The following is a 22,958-nucleotide window of genomic DNA, read 5'->3' on the forward strand; positions in this document are numbered from 1 at the left end:
TGCTTTGCATTAAGGGAATAAAAGATGAACACTTTATTGAGTCTCACACTACACTCTTGAAAGTTGTAATAGCTTGGATCTACATTCTTTTAAAGTTGAAACACATACCTTCTGGCAAACATCTTGGTAGCAATGGGTCTATATTTATATAAAATGGCTCCTTTGCATCTCAGAGAAACCTCGGAACAGATGTTCATTATTTTTGTACGTCACAACTTAAGCAAAGCTCAAAATAAACTTATCTCTAAGAAAGTGACTCATGGCTATATATGTTTTTTTCTTAATAAATGTGAGTCTATTGATTAATGTTTAATATAACCAGAGGTAGCAGGTTTTCTCTGAAATTTAATTAATCAGGAAAACTTTGTTTCTGTGTAAGTTAAACTGTTTGGTTAGAATAATCTTGAAATTTGGTTTTTTATAAATATGTAGATAAACCACACTTTAAAAAGTAAATGGGCTTTGCCTGCCATCTATTTATATGGTGGGCTGTTTGATGTTCTCTAAATGGAAAGCATTTATTTTAAGTTATATGTTAGCATGGTCTTTCTTTCTAAATAAATTAAAAAATACGAGGGATTAGGAATTTCATTTTATTTTTCTATTTTTTCTTAAGGTCATTGCTAGAATTGTAGACGGAAGTAAATTTGATGAATTCAAAGCCTTGTATGGGGATACTTTAATTACAGGTATTTAGAAATATAATTATTCTGTATATGTTCCCACTGGTTTTATAGTTGGATTCACTTTGTTTAGTTCACTCATTAATATTTTTAATAATGTTTTTCTTCAGAAGAATAGCAGTTTCTGTTATCAAGAGAAAGTGTTACCTTTATATGCTATGGTAAAACAAATGTATGTGAAAATCTACAAATTCATCTTTCTCCTTCAGGATTTGCAAGAATATTTGGTTATCCGGTAGGAATTATTGGAAACAATGGCGTTCTTTTCTCAGAGTCAGCAAAAAAGGTAAATAAATAGATTATTAGCTTCTTTGCCCTTGAGAGACAAAACTTCTGATAGACAACTTGCTCTTGAAATGAAAAGCTTTTTTAAATAATGAAAGTGGACTGGCTCCATGTTTTTCATGTAAACATGAAATAGCTTAATAAGCTGTAAAAATAATTGACCATATTTTAGAAACAGATTTTTCTGATATGAAATAGATAGGTCAATAGGAAAATCTAGTTAGAAAAACAGCATTTGAATTTGTGTGACTACCACACAGTTGAAATGGTATATCCTGAAACTTACAGCTATTGCATGAAATGTCCATGCTGATAGCATAAAATATCCTATTAGTTATAATTCTGAACCTCTAAAGTGTGAAGTAATACAATAAATCACATTGGTTTTGTAATAACTGGAAAAATTCAAACCTGGATTCTAGTTCATTGGTTTATCAGAGATTTAATTTTCATACTTTGCTGCTGTGGCAGCTCCTGGCTTGGACTAATGAGTGAAAACGTGTGCAGTCTCATAACATCTGTGGACTAAAATACCTGTTTTGTGAATTAAAGGGCATCTTTGATGGAATATTGTGATTGCATTACAGTTAACAGTGCTTTACAAATTGGGCTTGGGAGATTGGTGGTGATAATGAGTTTCTACTTATGGCAGAGTGGGTGGTTACGTTCTTCTATGTTGTTTGGTTTAGTTCTTCAATTTTTCAAGAAACTACTGTCAGTTGAATTTTTTGTAAGAGCAATTATATACAGTAGTTTTGTTCTAGCAGGCTCCTCAAACTAATGGTGAGGAAATCAGTACTGAAAATGTATAGGAAAAAGGAAGCCTTGATGAGAGATTAGGAGAAAGGAAGTAATTTTACTTGATTTATTGCTGTAATAAAATAATACACAAAATTGAGTTTCATGTACTGAAGGAATACTTTCAACTTGGAGCACTGCAGTAACTGGCATTGGTTTTGGCTAGCATTTGTTTTAACATAGTTATTTCCAAGTTGAAAATAACACTTTCAGTATTTCTAATACTTTCCATTTTTTTCTGATAATTTAGTACTGTAACTTTTTTCCTACCAATGAAAAAAATGTAAGGAATCTCCTTCTGCTGACTTTTGCTGGCATATAAGTACCGTAAGAGGACATGGTCAAGTTTCACTTGTTTCACTTCTTGAGAGTTCTTTGTCCATGATGTTACTTCTGTAAACATGATAATCTAACAACATTCCTTTTTTTCTTTTGCATTTTTGTAACGAGTTGTGACACATCTTTTTCCTGTGATCATCACTATGCTTTTCGAGTGCTTCGCTGGAAAAGCTAGCTAAAGATTATGCTTTATGATTTTTCTCTCTTTTTTTGTTTTCTTTTCGTAAATATTGCTGGTTTTGTATTGTGAAGAGGTTAGAGTTTTTTTCGGTTGCTGTGCTACATAGTTGGGGGGGGTGTTTACCAGCAGTGTGTTAAATAACCTGAGGACCTGTATTGATTTAGATTATTTCTATTTGAATCAGAAGCTTGTAATCTACTATTTGTATCTTTGCTAGGAAGATGGTCTTTTCCTAGAAAATGGGGAGAGGGCATCTGCCCTGAGAAAAATGAAGGAGTGTTACAGCAATTTGCAGAGCCATGAGCAAATAATGTATGTGGGCTTTTCCCAATTTCAGAGAGTAATTTTCTTTTGTACAGGAAATGGGGAGTTGTTTTTTCTGAATGGCTGTCTTAATTTCCATGACACAGTCTTACAAAACTTGATGTCAGATGCCATACTGTGAAGCTGTCTGTGGTTTAACTACATATTGACTGAGTCAAAACAGTTGAGCTTTTCAGTGTGAGCCGTAATGCTTTTTAAGGCTATTACTTCTGCTTTACCCTTGGACTCATACATTTTTTTGGCATTTTCTTATTTCTGCTTGAGTGAATACATGTTTTGCAGTTGACTTTGGATGAAGCAGAAGTACAGTGTTTGCTGATGCAAATACTTCCATGGACTTCAGTGGAAGGAGACTTGTCACAGACTTCAGAGGGCTGGTAACGGTGGCTTCGCTGATCCAACTTTTAGTTGGCTTACTCTTTTTTTTTTTTCTTTCCACAGGGTACACATTTTATCCAGTTGTGTTGCCAGAGAAATATTCCCATTGTGTTTTTGCAGAATATTACAGGTGAATAAGATCAATATTTTGAAGTTTTACTATGTTGTAGGCTTTGTGATTAACTGTTGAGGCTGTGACTTTTAGACAGCATCTTGTGTGCTTTGTTGTACCTATATCTCCAGCCTGTTCTGAAATCAGCCCGTCAGCAGCTGGTGATGGCCTTGTCTTATGATTTGTTCTTCAGTTTTTTCTTCATGTGCTATAAATAAAGCACATAATATTACATATTGCACAATATAATAATACAAAGTTAGTCAACTTTTTCTTCATGTTGTAATTCTTTAGGTTTCATGGTTGGTAGAGAATATGAAGCTGGAGGGATAGCAAAAGATGGTGCCAAGATGGTAACTGCTGTAGCTTGTGCCAATGTACCTAAAATAACAGTGATTATTGGTGGTTCTTACGGAGCTGGAAACTATGGGATGTGTGGAAGAGCATATAGGTAAGTGTTACTTCAGATCATGACAGGAGATAAGAGTAAGTTCAGAGAACATAACCTTGAAGTACCATTCTGAAAAACTGTCTACACTCTTGCAGAAGTTGTGCTATTTGGAAAACAAAACAGTTCTGAGTGAGTACAGTCATAAGTAAATAACAACCTGTAGAGACTGATAGGCTTGTGATTAACCTTGAATTAGGTGATGGAGAAGATCTTCTAACATGTAAGCATGCTGACAAGCTTTTGTCCTGTTTTATCTCTTTGGAGGAAAAATTATACAGCCCTAAAAAATCATTAGGCAGTAGGGGCTGGTCCTGTGTTCTGCATTTATATGAAGAGTACCAGCTTTTGTAAAAAATCCTTATTCACTTTAATGAGCTTGTTTTTATGAGTAATGTTTACAGAACCCCCTGAGGATTTATTTTTTGACCCTTTGGACATGACTCACATACTTTTTTTTTTTTTTTTTTTTTTTCATTTTTTCAAGGTCCCCAATACTATTGAAGTTGCTGGGGGTATTTTTAAAGAGAAAAATTCCAGGGAAGGTCGGGGGGGGGCAGTGTGAGAGGAAGAGGCTCAGGAAAATGAGAAATAAATTTTTAAGGTGCTTGAATATAGGAAGTGAGCAGAATTTTCGCATTTTGAAACATAATGCTGCAAGCATTGAATTATGTTAATTTGCATTCTTTCAAAACTAATACATTGTAAGATTTTCATGCATAAAAAAGAATTCTTAGTTGAGTGAGAATTAGTTCTTTACTAGGAAATAAAGCAATGTCTTATTTTAATATTTAATATGTATTTTTTCAGTCCAAGATTTCTTTATGTGTGGCCAAATGCTCGCATATCGGTGATGGGAGGGGAACAAGCTGCAACCGTTCTAGCTACAATAGCTAAGGACCAAAAAGCAAGGGAGGGAAAACAGGTACATCTTTCTTCTTTCATTTGCAGTAATGTCATTATCATTTACTCTTTCACTGGAGTTACTTTATGAACTAAGAAAGGATGTTACAGAGAGAGGTACCAATGAACCATGATGCTCCCAATGCCATCTAGTGCATTGACAAACATGAAGCATTTGTGTAATGTTATTGTTTACATCTTCTAAATGTGAAGAACTTTCATGACATTGCTTGTCTTTGCTTAAAAACAGGAGTATTTCTGATACCGTCTTTTTGTATTCTGTGCACCAGATTATTACTTCTGCCCAAGAGGAGCAGCCAGGGATCCTCCCTGGTTTGGGTGTATGAGGAGGACTATGTGAGAACAAACTGTCTTTCCAGTTATTTTTGAAGTAGGCAGTTTTACAGAAAGCTTCAAATTATTCAGTGACTGAGAATTGTGAAACTTGTAACAGCAGAAGGCTGTAGAAGTTTGGAAAAGGTTTTGACTCACTTCAACATTTTGATGGAAAATTAGTGGTATTTTGTTTAAGAATCTCTTCTAGTTTCTCAGTATGGTCTTTTGTGCTGTGTTTTGTAAATTATATTGTATATGTTTGTACTGGTGCCTTGGTCCCATAAGAAGTGATTTTATTGTGATGTCTTAAAATTGCTTGTATTTATCATGAGTAGTTATTCAGAATAATGAAGTGGTGTGTACATATTATCTCAACAATTCTTTTTTCTACGCTATACTTGGGCTCTCTGTGGATAGAATATATTCATAGAATCATAGAATGGTTTGTGCTGGAAGGGACCTCAAAGATCATCTAGTTCCAACCCCCCTGCCATGGGCAGGGACACCCTCCACTAGACCACGTTGCCCAAAGCCCCATCCAACCTGGCCTTGAACACTTCCAGGGATGGGGCATCCACAACCTCTCTGGGCAACCTGTGCCAGTGCCTCACCACTCTAACAGTAAAGAATTTCTTTCTAATATCTAATCTAAACCTACCCTCCTTCAGCTTAAACCCATTACCCCTTGTCCTGTCACTACACTCCCTGATAAACAGTCCCTCACCAGCTTTCCTGTAGGCCCCTTCAGGTACTGGAAGGCCACAATTAGATCTCCCTGGAGCCTTCTTTTCTCCAGGCTGAACAATCCCAACTCCCTCAGCCTGTCCTCATAGGAGAGGTGCTCCAGCCCTCTGACCATCTTCATGGCCCTCCTCTGGACTCTCTCCAACAGCTCCATGTCCTTCTTGTACTGGGGCCCCCAGAGCTGGATGCAGTACTCCAGGTGGGGTCTCACCAGAGCAGAGTAGAGGGGCAGGATCACCTCCCTTGACCTGCTGGTCACACTTCTTTTGATGCAGCCCAGGACATGGTTCACCCTCATCTCTCTCTGTCTTAATTTCCCACATCCCTAAGATGTACATGATGATAATCAGAAAGAATTTTGAGAAAAATAATTCTAGTTAATGTCAGTAAAATGTGTTAGAAACTTGAAAATTTTTTGAATTACAGTGATGACCACTTGGGATTGTAGAGAAACCCAGTGTTAGTATAGCACAGACTTGTTTTATTAAAAAATCTTGCCAAAGACAGCTCAGAACAGGGTTCATTCAGTACAGTAGCTTCAGTAATTTTCAGATGCTAATCCCCAATTATTCTTATACTCAGTTAAGTATATTTTTACTGTCCTTTTCCCACCCATCCATTTTGAAAAGTGATATTTTAATTTCATTGTCAAATATGCTAAATTAATAATTGTGTGTAAAAAGGGGGAAAAACTTGGGAAGGTCATTTAGGTAGTTTCTTCTTGTTTGATGCTGCATATAAAGCTCTGCTGTCATTGTGGATGAAAATATTAAGGAATATATTATCTGTGTTTGTTTATTTGCCTGGTTTTTTAGTTATCTGAGGCAGATGAAGCAGCTTTAAAGGAGCCGATCATTAGGAGGTTCGAGGAGGAAGGAAACCCTTATTACTCAAGTGCAAGGTAACATATAAATGACTTTTCCAAAACTTAATTGTGATCACAGGACATAACAGTAACATCTAAATTTTGGTGTTGAAGAACAGCAGAGCAGAGCAATCTGGAACAAAGACTGTGTTTGATGTGCAGGAGTGTAACACAAGTTTCAAATCAATGTTTTGTTTGTCTGGTCTCTGAGACTTTGTAGTATGTACTATTCCAGAAGGCAGCATGCACTTGCAGGAATTATTCTGCTGGTTCTATAAGTAATGCTGTGGTAGCATGGAGTTTATATTCTATGTATTTTATTTTGGGTAAGTTTTCTATCATTCTCTCCAGTGTAGTATCTGGTCACCTTTCTAAAGCCCATTGAATGGTGTAATGAGTGGCTGCATGTCTGTTAGGAAGAATTCATTTTAGTGGTCTTCTGCAAGTAGAAGAGGCCGTGTGCAACTCTCAGGTCATGATCTTGGAAGGTGACTGTATTGGATGATAGCACTTTGGATAGGGTGTTAGCTGATGGGTGCAGCATATTCACGTTTGTTGAGAAGTCCTTTGCAGCATTTTGTGCTCAGGTTTATGGAATATTAGTAAATGCCAGGGAACTAGTTAGGCTGAGGCAAAGTGGCATCCTGGAGTGTTACCTCTGGAAACCAGCTTGAAGGCTTTCTTGGCCTCTGATTGTTAGTCTGTTAGTTTCATCCTAGCTGTACTAATCTTCCTGCACTTTTTTCTGCTTGGGGTATCCAAAAGCTAATTCTCCACAGGCTTTCATCTGCTAGTGATCGTAGAGGATAGCATATAATAATAGGGCTTTACTGTGCCTCTATGGCTTCTCATTTTGCAGAAGGAATATTAGTCTCATACAACTGTGGAATCTGCTGAATGTTTTTGTGAGCTGAATTAGAATTACTGATGGTTTTCTTACCTGCAAGCTGAGAAGTCTGGAAACGAACTGAGTACAGAGTGGTTAAGATATGATACATTTTGATATGGCATCATGGGGAGAAATTATGTGAACAGGTGGGTGCAAGATACTCTGTCAAAGATACGCCGTCAATGTCATAGAGATGCCAGTAAGAGAGGAGTTTGGGGGCCTTTTTGTCTAGAATGATACCTGCTTAATCTCATGTATGACAAAATTTGATGCAGCAGCAGCATAGCATCAGTGAGCTCCTTTGTGAATTGTTTGTCATGATCTGAAGGAAGATATAAAATTAATGGTAGTTTTTACTCCATTTTCTGTTGGGATAGTGGAATGAACTTAACTGAAATAATCGCACCTGGGGGATCCATATTAATTTCAATGTGTATTCAAATGAACAACTTCATCAAATGGAAGCTCTTGCCATTTTGCCCTGGCTGGTGCTGTGATGCGATAAGTATTCTCAGTAGGATATGTAGCACAGGGTTTGTGCTGTCATCTAGGCAGGTTTCAGTGGTGCAGTCATATAGCGCATGGGTCATGGATTGAGGGAGGATTTTAGTCTTGTCACTGTTTGGTCTCTGCTTCTGGCAGAAGCCTATTTGGTAGTGTTGCAGAGTCAGATATTCTCAGCTTCTTGAGGTTTTATGCATGTGTACAACCCCCACTGCTACTAATTTAGAGTGTTTTGGGACTTTTACATATAATTAACTAACTCCATCCCAGCCAAAACCAGCACATCAATGAAGATAACAATTCAGGATTTCACTAAGGTATTGATGTCGACTTTCTGGTGGCACAGTGGTTTTGATTTTTTTTTTTAATCTTTTCAATAGATTTAAATTTCATAGGGTTTTCCCCAAAATGAGAGGTGATGTAAACTGTTAAAGAGCTTTAGTGCTATTTCTTTTAGTACCCCTTAAAGATCAAGCCTAATACCTGTCTGACAAAACCTTGTGCCCTGAGGCAGGAAGGAAAAAGGAAAACATATATTGTCATATTTTATAACTGGCTTTTAAGGAGAGGAATTTTCCACTGATATAATAACATTTAAAAAATGAGTCAAGCTGTCTGTATTTAAGATTAATCCCTATCATGGAGGAGGAGATGAATGGTTCGATTTTTTTTTTACATTTGCTTTTTTTTATATGTTCACTGGAAACACAATCATAGTCTGTTTGTACTCATGATTGAAAATAATTGGATTTATTTAACATTCATCATTATATTAGCAATATAAAAACTTGTCCTCTCCCAAAAAACAGCAGAGCATTGTCATTATTTATAGCAGTAAGTTACTAATCTGCAACAAAGTCATGTAAGATTAAGGTTAGAATTAAAAAAAAGTCAGATTCTAAATTTTTAATAATGTCCAGTGATTTTTAGACATGAAACTTGAGTATTTAACACCAGCTTTGTGCTCTCTACTGAGCAACTTTTACCAGTTTATGTTTCCAGAATATCTGGCCATTTTGTGAAGTTAGGTTGCAAATCCAGAAGGCACCTCAAGTAAATAACTTAAGTTTGCCTAGCCAGGGCTTAGGAAGTGCTCCTAATGCAAGGTGTCCTGCCCTTCATTTAAGAAAGGGTAGTTACGTACTTCTTATTGTGCCTGTAACTTGGAAGAGAAACTTAACGTGCACAGATGTGAGCTGGCTGAGAACTACCGTGGGTCTGGGTTGCATATGGTTGGGTTTATGTGATGCTGCACTCAAGCTAATAAGTCCATCTGAGATGGGAAGTCAAATGTCAGAGTTGAAGCCCCGCTGAGGTTTATCTGGCTAAAAGCAATGAAAGAGAAATGACCCTTTTCACTGAGGAGTGTTTGTGAGTGTGTGACTGGCTCAGGTCAAGATAGTTCAGGCTGATTTCTCTCTCTCTTCAATCTGTGTAGGTACAGTCTGCATTGTCTGGGAGCTCTTAATTGCTCTCTGCTGTCTTACAGGGATAATTAGGTATATCGGTAGATATTACTATGTTTTCTGCCCTGATCTCATGCCTTCCTGCCAATATTACCACATGTGCTCCTTATTCCTTCATTTATTGCTAATTCCGAAGCAAGATCTTAGACCAATAGCTCAGAAGTTTTCATTACTGTGGAGTAGGCTGTCCAAGCAGAAACAATGACCTGAAGTAGGATTACAGTTTTTGCAGCAAGTAATGTACTTGAGGGAGGGATTTGGCCACATTGCATCTTGGAGCCAACCCATTGGTGAGCCAACATCAGCAGCTGCTAATTGGCAAGCATTTGCCATAGGTTAGAGAGAAGTAGTAACCTGTTCCTTTTACTCTAGAGGATGCTTCCTGTCTGGTCCTAAGCATGGTATAAAACCCAGTTGACCGTCAACCAAATATCAGGGTGCTGTATTGAAACTGAATCTGGACAGCCTTCGTTTTGTCAGATGCTAACTAGATCCCTCCAGCAAAAAGGCCAACAAGAAAACTCCAAATCAAGCTTTTAGCAGTAATAATGATGTGGAAGGAAAATGCCCTAATGATCTTAAAATACAAGCAAATTTCCCTGTTTACTTTGCTTATATAATTTTGCTTATAAATTATAACTTGTTATATATATAGGATGTCAATACTGTTCCCCACAGTTGTATTTTCTACTCAAGCTTTAATAAATTATTTGAATAGAACCTTTCACAGTGAGCAGTCTTAATTAACAGCAGTCATTAGGCAGCGCCCTTTTTAATGAGTTACATTAATTTGCTTACAGGTTTCTAAAAGGATTTCAGCGGTTTGCATCTTCACAAATTATATACTTTTGGTGGATTTCATTTCTTTTACTCGCAGTGTCTCTGTTACAAATATTTTATGAGTGTAGATGTGACTCATGTTCTAGCAATGGCTTTTAATAGATAGTTTAATTATTAATGTTACCTCCCAGTAGAGAATGTAGTTTTCTTTAAACAAAGAGAAGCAGAAGCCAGGGGTGACCATATGAAAGCAGCTTGACTTCATGCAACATAAAAGTTTTGTGGTTGTCAATATAAGTTAATTGCGTTGTTACAAAAAACCCCAAATCTGCCATTAAAACATGCTCCATGTTTAGAAGTATTTATTACAGTGGTAGTCACTATGAAGTTGTGGCTTGGCAGATACTGCATTAAGATGGTGATTTTTTTTTGATTCGGTTCATCCCTTCCCTCTCCAGACCCTTAGCAGATTTATTAAACACTTCCTAAGAAGCATAAATTCTTTCATTCAGTTTCAATGTGTTTCATAAATAAAAAAGTTAATTGCAAATGTTCATTTAAAAAAGTTGATCTGCAGAGCAAACAAACCTGTAACAGTCAAAAGACCCAAATTTGCTTAAAAATAGAAATTACTGTATTTGTTTTTACAGTTGTTTCTTTCACAGTCCTAAGAAAACAAAGGGATTGTGGTTGACTTGATCTCAGAAAGCTACTTTCCTTTTCACTGTTAATAGGGATCTTCTCCATCCCTTCTGCAGGATTCATCTGACTGTATTAATCAAAACTAAATCAAGATCTAAAATAAGAAAAGCAGGAAAGAAAAGCATGTGCATTAAACTTTGGTAATGCATACTTCATGATGTTTCAAGGATAGGAAATAATCTATTTTGGCCATTCTGTCATGCTAGATTATATGAACAGGTATAACCACTATCTTGGGGGAAAACAAAAGAATTCAAATAAATCTTAAGTAAGTCTTGGTAATACCAAGTTATAGATGGTCCTTTGGCTATTTTGAACAAAAAGCTTCTAATTGGTTTTGCTGTATGGTAAGAAGCACTTACTCTGAGTCTCTTTTCAATGGAGTATTGTTAAAATATGCCATAAGTTTTTACTTACAATTTAAAGTTACAGTTAGGAAAGGAGTTATTCACAGGAATCAGACCGCAAGAGCTTATACCATGCACTTTATCCAGAATATGGTATAGGCAATTCTTGTGTCTTCGGCAACTGCATTTGCTGTTAGTACCGTTGCCATGCAGACGCAAGCGTGGATGTTAAAAGATTCCAGCATATGGCTTACTAGCCCACTGGAAAGGAGATACTGAGAATCCTAAAATGAGAACAGATTAAGTAGAGCTACAGTTTCCTCACATTTGTAATCTGGGTTTATAGCTTTTTCTTTTTTTTTCTTTTTTTCTTTTTTCTTTTTTCTTTTTTTCTTTTTTTTTTTCCCTTGAAAGAAGTTCTTTTTTGTTTTTCCAGTCTTCTTTGTATGCCGGTTGGGACCTGTCAGCCAGGTCAGTGACTACCACAGCTGCTGTGGTGTAAAATTTCTTTAATCAAGCTTTTGTTTTCAGTCCCAAAAAAGAAACAGTGTAATTTTGCCCAATTAACACCAAAGTCTTCCTTTCTCCAAACCCCTTGCTCCTTTTGTACTTCACCTGTGCTCTTGAGCTCCATTTAGGGTAAGTCTCCTCTACTTGGGGAGCTGTGCCATGATAAGATACATTTATAGTAGAACCTTCTCTCTGAGTTGGGTCTCTTTTTTCTTCTTTCTCTGCTAGTTGGAGAACAGGCTCCTAAGCCAAGTCTGAACCCTCGTGCCTCATCTTGTTACAGGCGTCCTTTATTACAATTCCACTTTGTGCATCCTAGGATAGATACATGTATTTGTTGTAAAAAAAAAAAAAAAAAAAAAACCATTGTCAGTCTCTTAATATTTTTATCGGATTTGTTGAGTATTACTTTCACAGCAAATGATAAAATAAAGCAAGGATGGAAAACACTCAGAAGTGTCTGCTGCTGCCTTGAGCTTATCAGCATGTATTTATGTACCATTTGCAGTCCTCTTTCTTCTGGGGGTGAGGTTGGCACATTTAGTATTGAGAGAAGAGTGCAAAATACATTGTTTCCTGTCTAATTAGATTTTTTCCAATTAATCTTGAAATAAAAGGAAATTTGCAGTTGGAAACTTCAGTTAGAAAGGAATGGCTATGCTTTCTCTTGGTAGAGTTAGTCTTGGTTCCCTATTCATCACCCTTTCTTGTATTTTTAAATTTTCCACAGGCAAAGAATTAAATATTAGCCAACACTGAAGGAAGTTCAAAAAAGAATGTAAAATAAGTCTCTTCAGGGAAATATGGGATGAAGGAGGAGCATCACTGTCTTAACCAAAGATATTGTGCATATGTTTTGCAGACCCTGATTAAAATGCATGCTTATTTAAGTGAGCCTTGGGTTGCAATGAGCACTGTGGTATCTTGTTTACATATCTTGCTGGGGAGGTAGTAGTTACACAATACTTACAGTTTTGTGGCCTGCTGGGGGTTTTGACATGGATTTTTATTTTGGGTAGGATGGGGGTGTTGTTTAGAATAGATGCCACAAGTACTTAAGTTTTTGGGTAGTATCAAAGAGACTATTTACAAGTGTTTGTGAGTTTGGGGATTTAGTGTTTGCTCATTCATAATTTAATTGCCTTCAGGACTGGATTAAGGAGGGTGTTATCTTACAGTTGTTCAGAAATGGACTTCAGAAGAAGTAAATAAAACAAATACTGGAAATACTTGAAATTTTCTCTGGCTCTTTTAATGATGAAAGAATTAACACTTGTATCATCCTCATCTGGCAGTTGAAGTAACCCGAATAACGTAAATAATGATGTGACATACTCCTTAAAACAGTAGTATTCTTAATGGAAGAATATAGGTCATTGACAAAAGGTCATTTTCCATGTGAATATTAAAAAACAAAGAGGGTCTCTTTTCTCTAAGGTGCTGACTTCATACTAAAAATAAATATGAAGAATCTCATTTAAAATATGTAGACCTGACATTGTTCATTTATCCAAAATTTATACTGTGTTCTAGAAGGCAAATTCCACGGAGTTAATACACACTAGTCTATTGCATTGATCGTTAAGGTAAATTAACTCCATGACTTCAAGCACAATTTAGCTTTTTAGTCCACTCTCTTTAGTATAGCTCTTTCTAGTTTCATGTGCTTGAAAATCTACCCTCTCTATATGTTAATTTCCTTTAATTATTATTGTTTGATTTGTTGTTGTTTGTTTTTTCCCCTAGATTATGGGATGATGGAATTATTGATCCAGCTGACACAAGACTGGTTTTGGGCCTCAGTCTCAGTGCAGCGTTAAATGCACCTATGAAGAAGACAGAATTTGGGGTTTTCAGGATGTAAACTTAAACATACACTCATCAGAATTACCTCTGTATATTTTAATTGGGGTTGGAAAGCAAACTAACTACAGTGTTGAGGTGATTAAAAAATAAAGATTTGTACAATGCTATTTTTAATGGAAATGTCCTAATTATTTATTTTCACTGAGTAATCATCACATAGTGCTTCACTGTTTTGATCCTGATCTGAGATCAGTCACTTACAGTGCTTGTGTAACACTGCATTGCATGAATAATCTGCAGCTTCTAATGTTATGCTTAATGTTTGACAAGAAATCATTGATACTATCTTTTATACAAATAAATCTGCTAAAAAAGCTACCTATTTGGTGCTTATCAGCTCCTTTATTTCTTTTAATTCTTCTTTGTATGTCTCCTATAAATGTGAAATACTCTTGCAATCCAACAAAAAAATGTACATTCACTAGTAAATAATTTTTTCAAAAGAGAAATGCTGTAAGGGCAGCACAGCATGAAATTATAGATTTCACACAGTTGTTGGCTTTTTGGCCTTTCTCTGGCTTTCATCCAAAAAGCATCGCTCTTCTGTAGAGTTCCCTGAAGTCAAAACAACAAGAGAACCTGATGGATGCATAGTGTTTTCTGGAAGAGCTGGGGAGCATACACAGATATCTGTGGGAGCTGCAGGTTGCTGACAGCACTTCTGAAGAAGGGGGTTGGCTGCAAAGGTGTTTCAACGTCTTGCTTCTGTGATCCTTCTGGCAATTTTAGTTTCATGAAGACAGAGCATTCTCCCTACATGGATCAATGCTTCACCCAGGGCACATGACTGAATCCCGCTGACTAGGGCTACTGAGATGCTGGAGTGCTTTGGTTAATCTTATTTATTGTAGTTTGTTGCAATGTAATGTTTTTCAAGAATTCAGTGTCTGTCATTTCATTTGTTCTCTTTAGAAATACTGCACCTTGTACAAACTAAATGCTTGGCATGCAGTGTGCCTAGAATAAGGAGGCAAATACTGTCTTAGCTGGGACTAGGAAGGTGATTTTTATCTAGCTTTGCCCTACAGGTGTCCAGATAACCATTAGAAGACTGCTAAAAGGCAGAAATATTCTTGACTGAGAATCAAATCCAGGAAGGGTTAATGTACGTGGATGGAGGCCCTATCCTGCGCTGGCCTGTGGGGAGGAAAAGGATTCCTAATAGGAATAATCATCCTGGATAACACACTAGCTGTAGTCTTCCTAGACTTGTATGGCAGAGGAGTTCCCCTTGGACCCAAGAGGAGGAAGGAAGGTCTGCCAGCTGCTAGCCCTGTCGGTGTCTCAGGCAGATGCAGAAGTGAAAATGAAAGACTTCTTTGCAATGGGGATTTTCAATGTAGAATACAGACAGCCCGGCATACATGGAGCTGTGAGGTGTCTGGTACACCTCTACATTGCACTAAAAGACCAGATTTCTCTCATTTTTCTGAGAAGAAATCTTAGGCAAAATCTGATGTGTTCTGCACCACTAGAAAGGTTACTTCTGTAGATCTGCACACATGTAATCTCACTGTTGTGCTTATGCATGTTCTTAGCATATTAAATACATATTTAGCAGGGAGTAATGGTTTTAAATACTGCAGTAAATGGCAACAAGGGAGAGACCTGTGGTTTGTGGCACTGATTCCTGTTCTGGTGTCACTAGACAAATTTGTAAATGTGTCGGGCGTGGTCCCAGGATTTCTTTATCCTGAGAGTACAGTGATATTATTTATGGTTGCTGAACTTCTGAAATGCCTTCAAAATTACCCTACTTTTAAATATGTATATATAACACATGGCCAGGGAGAACAAAGGTTTCAGACCCTGAGACGATTGCTATTAATGGCTTCCTATAAAAAGAAACACTCTGTATTTTCTCTGACTATGGCTGAGTAATCAGTTAAGGCACCTGTTGTCTTTCTGGTCTAAATTATGGGGGTCACTTTCCCCAGTCTGTTATTCTTAAAGCCATAAGAAGTACTGCCTTTTTCTGCCAAGAAAATTGATCACTTTGGAATAATATTTTTGCTTTGAATATATTCTTTCAATGAGACTAGTAATAAAATCATTCTGAGTTCGAGACAGTAACAGATAATCCTGGGATACACATAATGGAAGTAGATAAGTTTGGGAGGATTTGTGCTTCTGAGAATGATAAGAATGTTCTGCCTTAATAATACTTATCTTTGGAAACTTGTTAATCAGGTGAAACTCATCAGCACAGGCTTAGCATCCTATCAGCATGTTCTGGTTAGAGGAGGTCATAGAGCAGGAGCTTCACTGCAGACGAACGATTCAAGGAATCACTAGCAATTTATCACTCCCCCACCGCACAGCAGAGTATTTTGGAAAAGCTTTTGCAGGTTAACACGCTATGCTTCGTATGTAGGTGCTGACTGTACACATTGTGCATGATGACACTCCGAAGGCAGAGATGGCCTTTTGCTACCCAGAGGTTTGCTGAAAAACTTTGTGGACTCACCAGGAGTGAGGATTGGACCCCATGCTCATACCACGTTTGGTGATGTTGGTAGATCTATTTATGCTGGGGCATTACTTACCGTTACACAGTCATTCTCACTTCCTGTTGCCATTGATCTACCAGTGGGATCTCTTTTGGATGTTTAATGAAAGGAAATGTTACATAAACCTAAATAAATGGTAGCTGCTACTGCAGGGGCGTAAGATTCCTGATGGCAGAGGCAACATAAAAGCTGTGGGTGATTATTTCAAGACTTGTCCTACCCATCTCCGGTATGTATCACCTATTCACTGTAGTATTAGAGCAGCTCACACCCATTAATCTCTACTTACTGGAAAGGATGGTACCTAGGATGACACTGATTCTTCAGATGGAAGTTGAGGAACAAGGGAAATGGCTTTGCCATATCAAGCGCACAGACTGTGTTGGACCAGGACCTCCAACTCGGTGCTCTAGGCTTCAGGGGACCTTTCTGCTTGCATCTGGTCTCACCTTGGGGATTCCTCATCTCAGCTGTATGCCTCCCTCCTGCCTCAGAGCAGTGGTGATGCCAAGAGGTTACCTAGTTCTAGCTCTCTTTGATAGCTGGACATGGCCTGTTTAAGAGACGTCAGCACTTGAGTATAAGGAATTTAAAAGGGCTAATACTGTGACCTTGAGGGTGTTTTCAAATGCTTCTATAGAATGAAGTGGAAAGCTGTGAGTGAGGTGGGCTAAGCTGCTCGTCATGTACCTAGGGACTGTTGCAGTAACCAAGGGTACTCTCAGATTACCTGGGCTGAGATGGTAAATTCAGGATTGATCATAAAAACCTACCCATTGCCATTTTCCTTTTTATTCTCGTGGCACCTGGGAATATGCTAGGAACCACCAAAATTGGTGGCAGTTTGCATAACAAACATCAAGGGCAGAGCCTCTGGTACACAATCATTGTGAGGTTTGTGTGCCTGCTTCTAAGGCTGCAATGAGATGTGGCTAGTGCACGGCCTCTGCAATGGCTCTGCCTGCAGAAATGGAGAGCCTATAAATGTAATTTCTTAGAAGCCACTGGGTGACTGTTCCCACCCATCTTCCACCCGTTTTGGGGTTAGTTTAATGGGGATTTTGTAGCCTCAGTGTTTGTGTTGGCATTTGTGTATGTACTGTTCTTATGAGAACCCATCTTTTATTTAAATGGCATTTTTCCAATCTGTTACTCATCAAGATGAATTGGTATCTTCTGCTGAAACAGATGTTATCTTTCAAGTATGCCTCTGGACTCTTATTGCTTTGAATGTGGCAGAACCCTAATTTATCTTAGATTTTCCTTGCTGTTCCAGATTTCAGCCAAAGAAATATCTTGATTCAGAAAACCAATGATGGTATATTATATTAACTTTTTTTTTTTAACTGAGGTTTATAAATTGAGGCAATTCAACAAAGCACTTAGAAAAGCCTGCTGCTTTTCAGCAAAGCCTTAAAGCCAGATGTCCACTTTCATGGCTCTGATTCAGTAGAGCACTTGAACAATTGCTTCACACTAATCTCTATGGTCAAGTAGTCATAAAATCCATCCAACTCTGTGTCTACATCAAGCCAAAACTAGAATGCATAAATGCATCAGAACTGCTCAATGGATACTCCATTATTTTGACATCAGTGTCAACAGAAACCTCCATTATTTTCCTGCTTTTAGAAGTACATTCAATTAATTGATCATGATGGAAGAGTGTGATTATGAAAAGCATATACCATGTACAACTTCAAAGACTATCCATTTGATACACAGATGTTAATGCACATTGGCTCTATCCTGTTTGTACCTCATCAGCAATAACATTCGTACAGAGAAAGTAAGTTAACTTTGAGAAGCTTGAATTAATGCATAGCTACAACAGAGCTGTCTGTCTCTGAGGTCTGATGACATTTCACATAGATTATCTGGAGCTGAGCTCTGTAGTGCCACAGACACCCCTAATTATAGCCAGTTGTCTTGTGACTGGCTACTGACGCTGTTGTCATGAAGTACCTCCCTTTTTGTAGCCATAAACAGTGATTTTGCGTTTTTATCCTGTGACCCTGTTCTGCTCCTTGACATGGTAGTTTCTGATGCTTTTTAATATTCAGCTATCCTGCATCCTATGACTTTTTTTACCCCTTAGTGCTGGAGACAAAGTCCACAAGAATGGCTGAATAGGGAGCAGGGTACAGGGACGTTTGCAAAGACAGTGTGATACAGACAGCAACACACAGAGAAACGTACAGTTCTGTGGGTGTCTGTAGCCAGACATATGCAATGACTTTTGGAAACAGGAATTTGTAATTGCCTCCACATTCAATAATAATTTTACTAGAGGAGCTAACAAACTCAGCTTTTTACATGGAAGTACAAGTTGGAAAGCAAATGATGTTTTTTGAGCATCTCTGTGGTGTTTTCAACACTGCATGAGTAATCCTCATACTATAAAATATGGCTTGAATTTTTGGTCAGGCTTCATAGACACTGCGTTCAAAGTTGGATAGGTCATATATCTGCCTCTCCATATGAAGTGTTGCATTTTTCTTAGCCTGTGTTATTTCTCTGCTCTAAGAAACTTTGCCTCAGGAAGCCCATCATTTCCAGTACTTCACACAGCTGCATTTTTGCTCCAGCCTGGGATGTGGGATTCGCTATGAGTGGTTTACCATCAGACTGATGTCTGACATCTTAGCCTTCCCTGTGGCAAAATGAGACTGGAGGATTCATGCAAACACACAGAGGTTCTCTACTCTGAACAGCAATTACAAATGAGACCTTTGCTGGATGTCATGATCAACAGGAGTGTGTGGGAGGAGGTAAGAGCAAGTGGTGAACACAGCTCTGGAAGCTAGCAACGTGATAGAGAGATCAGAGTCTTTTTATTGCCTAAAACAAAATGGTGCTGTTGAAAATTACTTGTTAAGCCACACTCCTCTTGGTCCCTTTAAACACTGACTTCCTCTTTGGAAAAATATGTCCCTGGACCTGTTTAATTTTCTTTAGACAACTTTTTTTTTTTTTTCTTTTTTCTTTTTTCTTTTTTCTTTTTTCTTTTTGTTTATGTTCCTTTGCCTTTTCAAGCTGTTCCTAGCTCCCCTACAAACAACCAGCTAGGAAAATTTTGTTACCGAGGCTTTCGAGATTCCTCCTTCTCCAGATGATCCTGCCTCCACCTAGGGAGACCCAGCTCAGCTCCTGCTGCCACTGTTTGGAGGGCAGGAACATCTCCACGCCACTGAAGAGCTGGGAGCAGAGCCTCCACACAGGCAAACCCTGCTCACTGCCCCTCGTCCCCACAACCAGAGGGCTAAACATCTCATGCCAGCAAAGCTGCTGCTCAGGTCCCCCCTGTTTTGCCCCAGCCTTGGCCCAGATTTGTGAGCCTGGAGAGGGCTGAGCACTGCCCCTCGTCTTGCATGCTCCCCTTGGCATGCTACTGCTTCTCTCAGTGGGAGAAGCTGCTCCTGTCTTCCTCCTGCCCCCACCATGACCATGAGGCTTGGGCAGGTTTGGGCCTGCCAGGGAGCTTTTCAGCCACAGTGTTGATGAACATGAGGCCAACAAGCTTGTCAAGCCGAGTGTCAGTAGGAAAGTCTGAAGGGAGATGAGTGCACTAATGCCAAGCCTCCTTTTGGTGACTGTGCTGCTTCTCTCCCTAAAAGGAGGTGGCTTCATTTCACACACCGGCTCTGTAATATGGTATTTGGCCTCAGGCACCTTTTCACAGTTCTGCTCTAAGTACCAGCAATTACTTTTATCCGGGGCCTCTTGATGCTCCTTCTTACCTTGCTCTCATGGCCCTGAGCCTTCCCACCACGTTGGCAGTCCCACCTGTCCCCATTCAAGCATCCCATCCTCACCATTTTTATCTCACACACACACACCCAATTCCTTCAGGTTAGTCCTCCCATCCTGACTCTTCCTCCCATCACGCCGTGCTTTTCCTTAGCCCTTGGGCTTAGCCCACAGGCTACTAACTCTCCCTTCTTTCTCATCTCTACGTTGATTTCCAAGCCTGGTCTCCCCAGAACCCAACCTCCACTCGCTTCTGCAGGTGTCCATCGGCCTCCCTGTCCCTCCTCCTTCCCGAACCCCACGGGCGTGGGAAGAGCCTCCCACCCCTTTCGCACAACATGGGGGCGGCCCGGCCCTTCGCCCTGGACAAGACACGGCGTGCGGACAGGCGGGCGGGCGGGCCGCTTTCCCCTCGTTCACTCTCACAGACGGCTCCGCTGTTTGTGCCGAGCCTGGTCGGACAGAGGGCGAGCCGTGCCGGGGGACAACTTCTGCCGGAGCAGCTGGCTTTGGGGCAAAAACTTGGGCGGTCGGGAGGTGCGGGGGCCGAGCCGTGCCGTGCCGAGCCGTGCCGTGCGGAGCCGAGGCGCGGCGCAGCGGCGGGGGGCGCTGACGCACGCGGGGCGGGCGCGGCGCTATAAAGGCGGCGGCGGCGGCGGCGGCGGGGCGGCAGCACCATGGAGAGCTGCCGGGCGCTGGCGCTCTGCGCCGTGGCGGCCGCGCTGCTGCTGGGCGCCCGCGGGCAGGGGCCGACCCCGCCGCGCCGCGCCCGCGACCTGGGGACCCCCGGCGGCGGCGGAAACGACGGCGGCGCCTCCAGAGAGAAGGAGCTGGTGGGGCGGGGGACCGGGACCGGGGCCGGGGCGGGGGACGCCGCCCGGCCGGGCGCGGCCTGACGGGGGCTGTGGGGTCTCTCGGCAGATCGAGGCGCTGCAGGAGGTGCTGGAGAAGCTGAAGAGCAAGAGAGTCCCGCACTACGAGAAGAAGTTCGGGCAGGTGCCCATGGTGAGTGTCCCGGCGGGGCGGGACGGGACGGGACGGGGCGGGGCGGCCGCCGCCGGCGGTGCCCCCCTCACGGCCTGCCGCTGCCCGCAGTGCGACGCCGGGGAGCAGTGCGCCGTGAGGAAGGGGGCCCGCATCGGGAAGCTCTGCGACTGTCCCCGGAGAACTTCGTGCAATTCCTTTCTCCTCAAGTGCCTGTAAGCGGGGGCGCCCCGGGACAAGCCGCCGGGAGCGCAGGCACCGACGTCTCCCCTCCCCGACGTGCCGGCCCGGGGCGGTGGCGGCGACTTCCCTCTGCTCGTCCGCCCGTGAAACGCAGTGAGAGGCCCCCGTGTCGCCCGTGTAACGCCGTCCGTGACATCTGACATCCGTGGAGCTGTTTTCTTTCTCTCCTACCCCCTTCTTCCTCCCCTCCTTCCCCGTTTGATTTTGTCCGTCCAGGAAAAACCCAACCCGTGCCTTGCAGAGTAGAGGTGCCGGTACCGGGAGTTGCAGTGTCGTGCTGGTGCAGAGCCGAGTTGTATGGCCGGCCCCGTACCGTGCCCCGGGGTGTCTGGTCCCTTCCCGAGGCGAGGAACATCCACCCGCTGCCGGCCGGAGGGGCCGGGGCCAGGGGATCCCCTGGGTGGTTGTGAGTGTGGGGGGAAGGATGTGTTCAAAACACCCTGACCCCCTTTTTCTCACCCTGCAGCTGAGAGGGCCCATCTTGGCATACCGCCGGTTTCAGGTTGAGTCCAGCCATGCTCACCCTGTGCTGGAGAAAGTCCCACATGAGATACCGGTGGCATTCGGGGCTCTGGCACTAGCCTGGCTGGGGTGGGGCTGGGAGGAAATCCATTGCTTTACCGGAGCCACCACGGAGAAAAAGCTGTCTGCATCCGTTGCAAACTACCAGGGGATATCCTAGTCATCTAGACCAAATCGCTCACGTTTCTACAATGAACTGATGTATATAAGTATGTCTGTCCTCCACAGGTACACTGTGTGTTTCAGCAAACTCATGACATGTTTTAATCCTTTGTTTGTCTCCATTAATAAAGTCACTGTTCTGATGACAGTGTTTTGGAAGAAGTTTTAATTTCACACACGGGAATCCCTAGCACTCAGAGGGAGAGGCTGAGGGTTACTCCAAAATCACTGCAACTGCCTGCATTACTGCATGCCATAGTCAGGCTGTCAGCCAGGTCAGGGGCAGGGCTGGAAACTGAGGCTCCTGTCTTCTGGCTCTGGCTCGGCTGATGGCTGCTCCCTGCCCCACGGGTGCCCAGAGGGACCCTGATGAATGCAGTTGCTTTGGGCCTCAGGTTTTCCTTTGGGAGAGGGCAGGTTTCATCCCAGCTGCAGGGATTGGGCTGGGGAGGCAATGCAGGGGGGCCAACCACCATCTGCTGGATCATCTTTGCTGCTTTGCATTTTATTCCCATAAAACAGGGATCACTGAAGGAATTTCTTGCCTCTCCCTGGCTCACAATTCATCTGTGGGTGTCTGTGCCAGCATCAGCTCTTATTTCTACCAGTGGGGAGATGAGGGGCTGCATGGCCCAAGGCAGACATGGGGGAAAAACGCTCCTCCAAACGGGCTTCATATTTGGTGCTGAAGAAAGCGCAATTTAGGTGAGAGACTTGTGAGAAAAAAGAGACTTCTGTAATGCACTTGCTTTACTCCTGAGGAGTAAGAGCACATGAGCAAGCCTGGCTGAAAGAGATACAGAAAAAAATGACTGCGAAAAGAGACATGCACTGCTTGTTTGTCCATTTTTTTTTTTTTTTTTTCCAGGACAGGGATGAGTTCTTCTTAGCCCAGAGAAAGAGAAAATAAACAGCAGCTGGAAACATCCAGAGAGAGGATGAAGGCTGGTGGAGCGGGTGGGGCCACAGGGCTGGGGGATGCCATGCACAGGCAAGGTAGTACCGATATGGGGGGCTGTGTATGTTGGGAGGGGGCAGGAGAGGATTGTTAAAGTAGGGCAGAAGCCATGGTGCAAGTGGTGGGAACACTGTTCGGGGAGGACTTTGCAAAGAAAAAGGGAAATGAAGTGAACAGGGATGAACCAGTGGGATTTTCCGGGCAGAGCTGGCAACCAGCTGTGACTGCAATTTTTGTGCCAGTGGGTGGGTGCTGGCCAGCGGGGGAGACGTGTGATAATGCATTTGCAGGACTGGAGTGTTAGGTTTTGTAAATTGGTAACTGTGCTTCTGGATGTCTTTATGGTATTTCCCAGAGGCATTTACCTTG

At 41.4% G+C, this 22,958-nt stretch overlaps 2 protein-coding genes across 3 annotated transcripts in view; both read left to right on the forward strand.

The window, feature by feature from the left end:
* The window catches only part of MCCC2 (methylcrotonyl-CoA carboxylase subunit 2), a 38,792-nt gene extending 25,014 nt beyond the window's left edge, over positions 1 to 13,778 (forward strand). Inside the window, exons 11-17 of one of the 2 annotated variants that reach the window (XM_054809493.1) lie at positions 617 to 689; positions 893 to 969; positions 3,052 to 3,118; positions 3,395 to 3,551; positions 4,359 to 4,473; positions 6,347 to 6,432; positions 13,341 to 13,778. In XM_054809493.1, coding sequence (XP_054665468.1) covers positions 617 to 689; positions 893 to 969; positions 3,052 to 3,118; positions 3,395 to 3,551; positions 4,359 to 4,473; positions 6,347 to 6,432; positions 13,341 to 13,458 — 693 coding nt within the window. In that variant the 3' untranslated portion in view covers positions 13,459 to 13,778. Of the gene's footprint in view, positions 1 to 616; positions 690 to 892; positions 970 to 3,051; positions 3,119 to 3,394; positions 3,552 to 4,358; positions 4,474 to 4,741; positions 6,302 to 6,346; positions 6,433 to 13,340 lie in introns of those variants that run through there. The other variant, XM_054809495.1, reaches the window with a different exon arrangement.
* A 6,594-nt stretch (positions 13,779 to 20,372) lies between these two features.
* Positions 20,373 to 21,494, forward strand: CARTPT (CART prepropeptide). Its single transcript, XM_054809502.1, has 3 exons — positions 20,373 to 20,553; positions 20,642 to 20,725; positions 20,816 to 21,494. The coding sequence occupies exons 1-3, from the start codon at positions 20,398 to 20,400 to the stop codon at positions 20,921 to 20,923; spliced, it is 348 nt and encodes a 115-aa protein (XP_054665477.1). The 5' UTR covers positions 20,373 to 20,397; the 3' UTR covers positions 20,924 to 21,494.
* Positions 21,495 to 22,958: the final 1,464 nt, after the last annotated feature.

Source organism: Grus americana, chromosome Z, assembly GCF_028858705.1.
Source record: "Grus americana isolate bGruAme1 chromosome Z, bGruAme1.mat, whole genome shotgun sequence".
NCBI classification, from domain to species: domain Eukaryota; kingdom Metazoa; phylum Chordata; class Aves; order Gruiformes; family Gruidae; genus Grus; species Grus americana.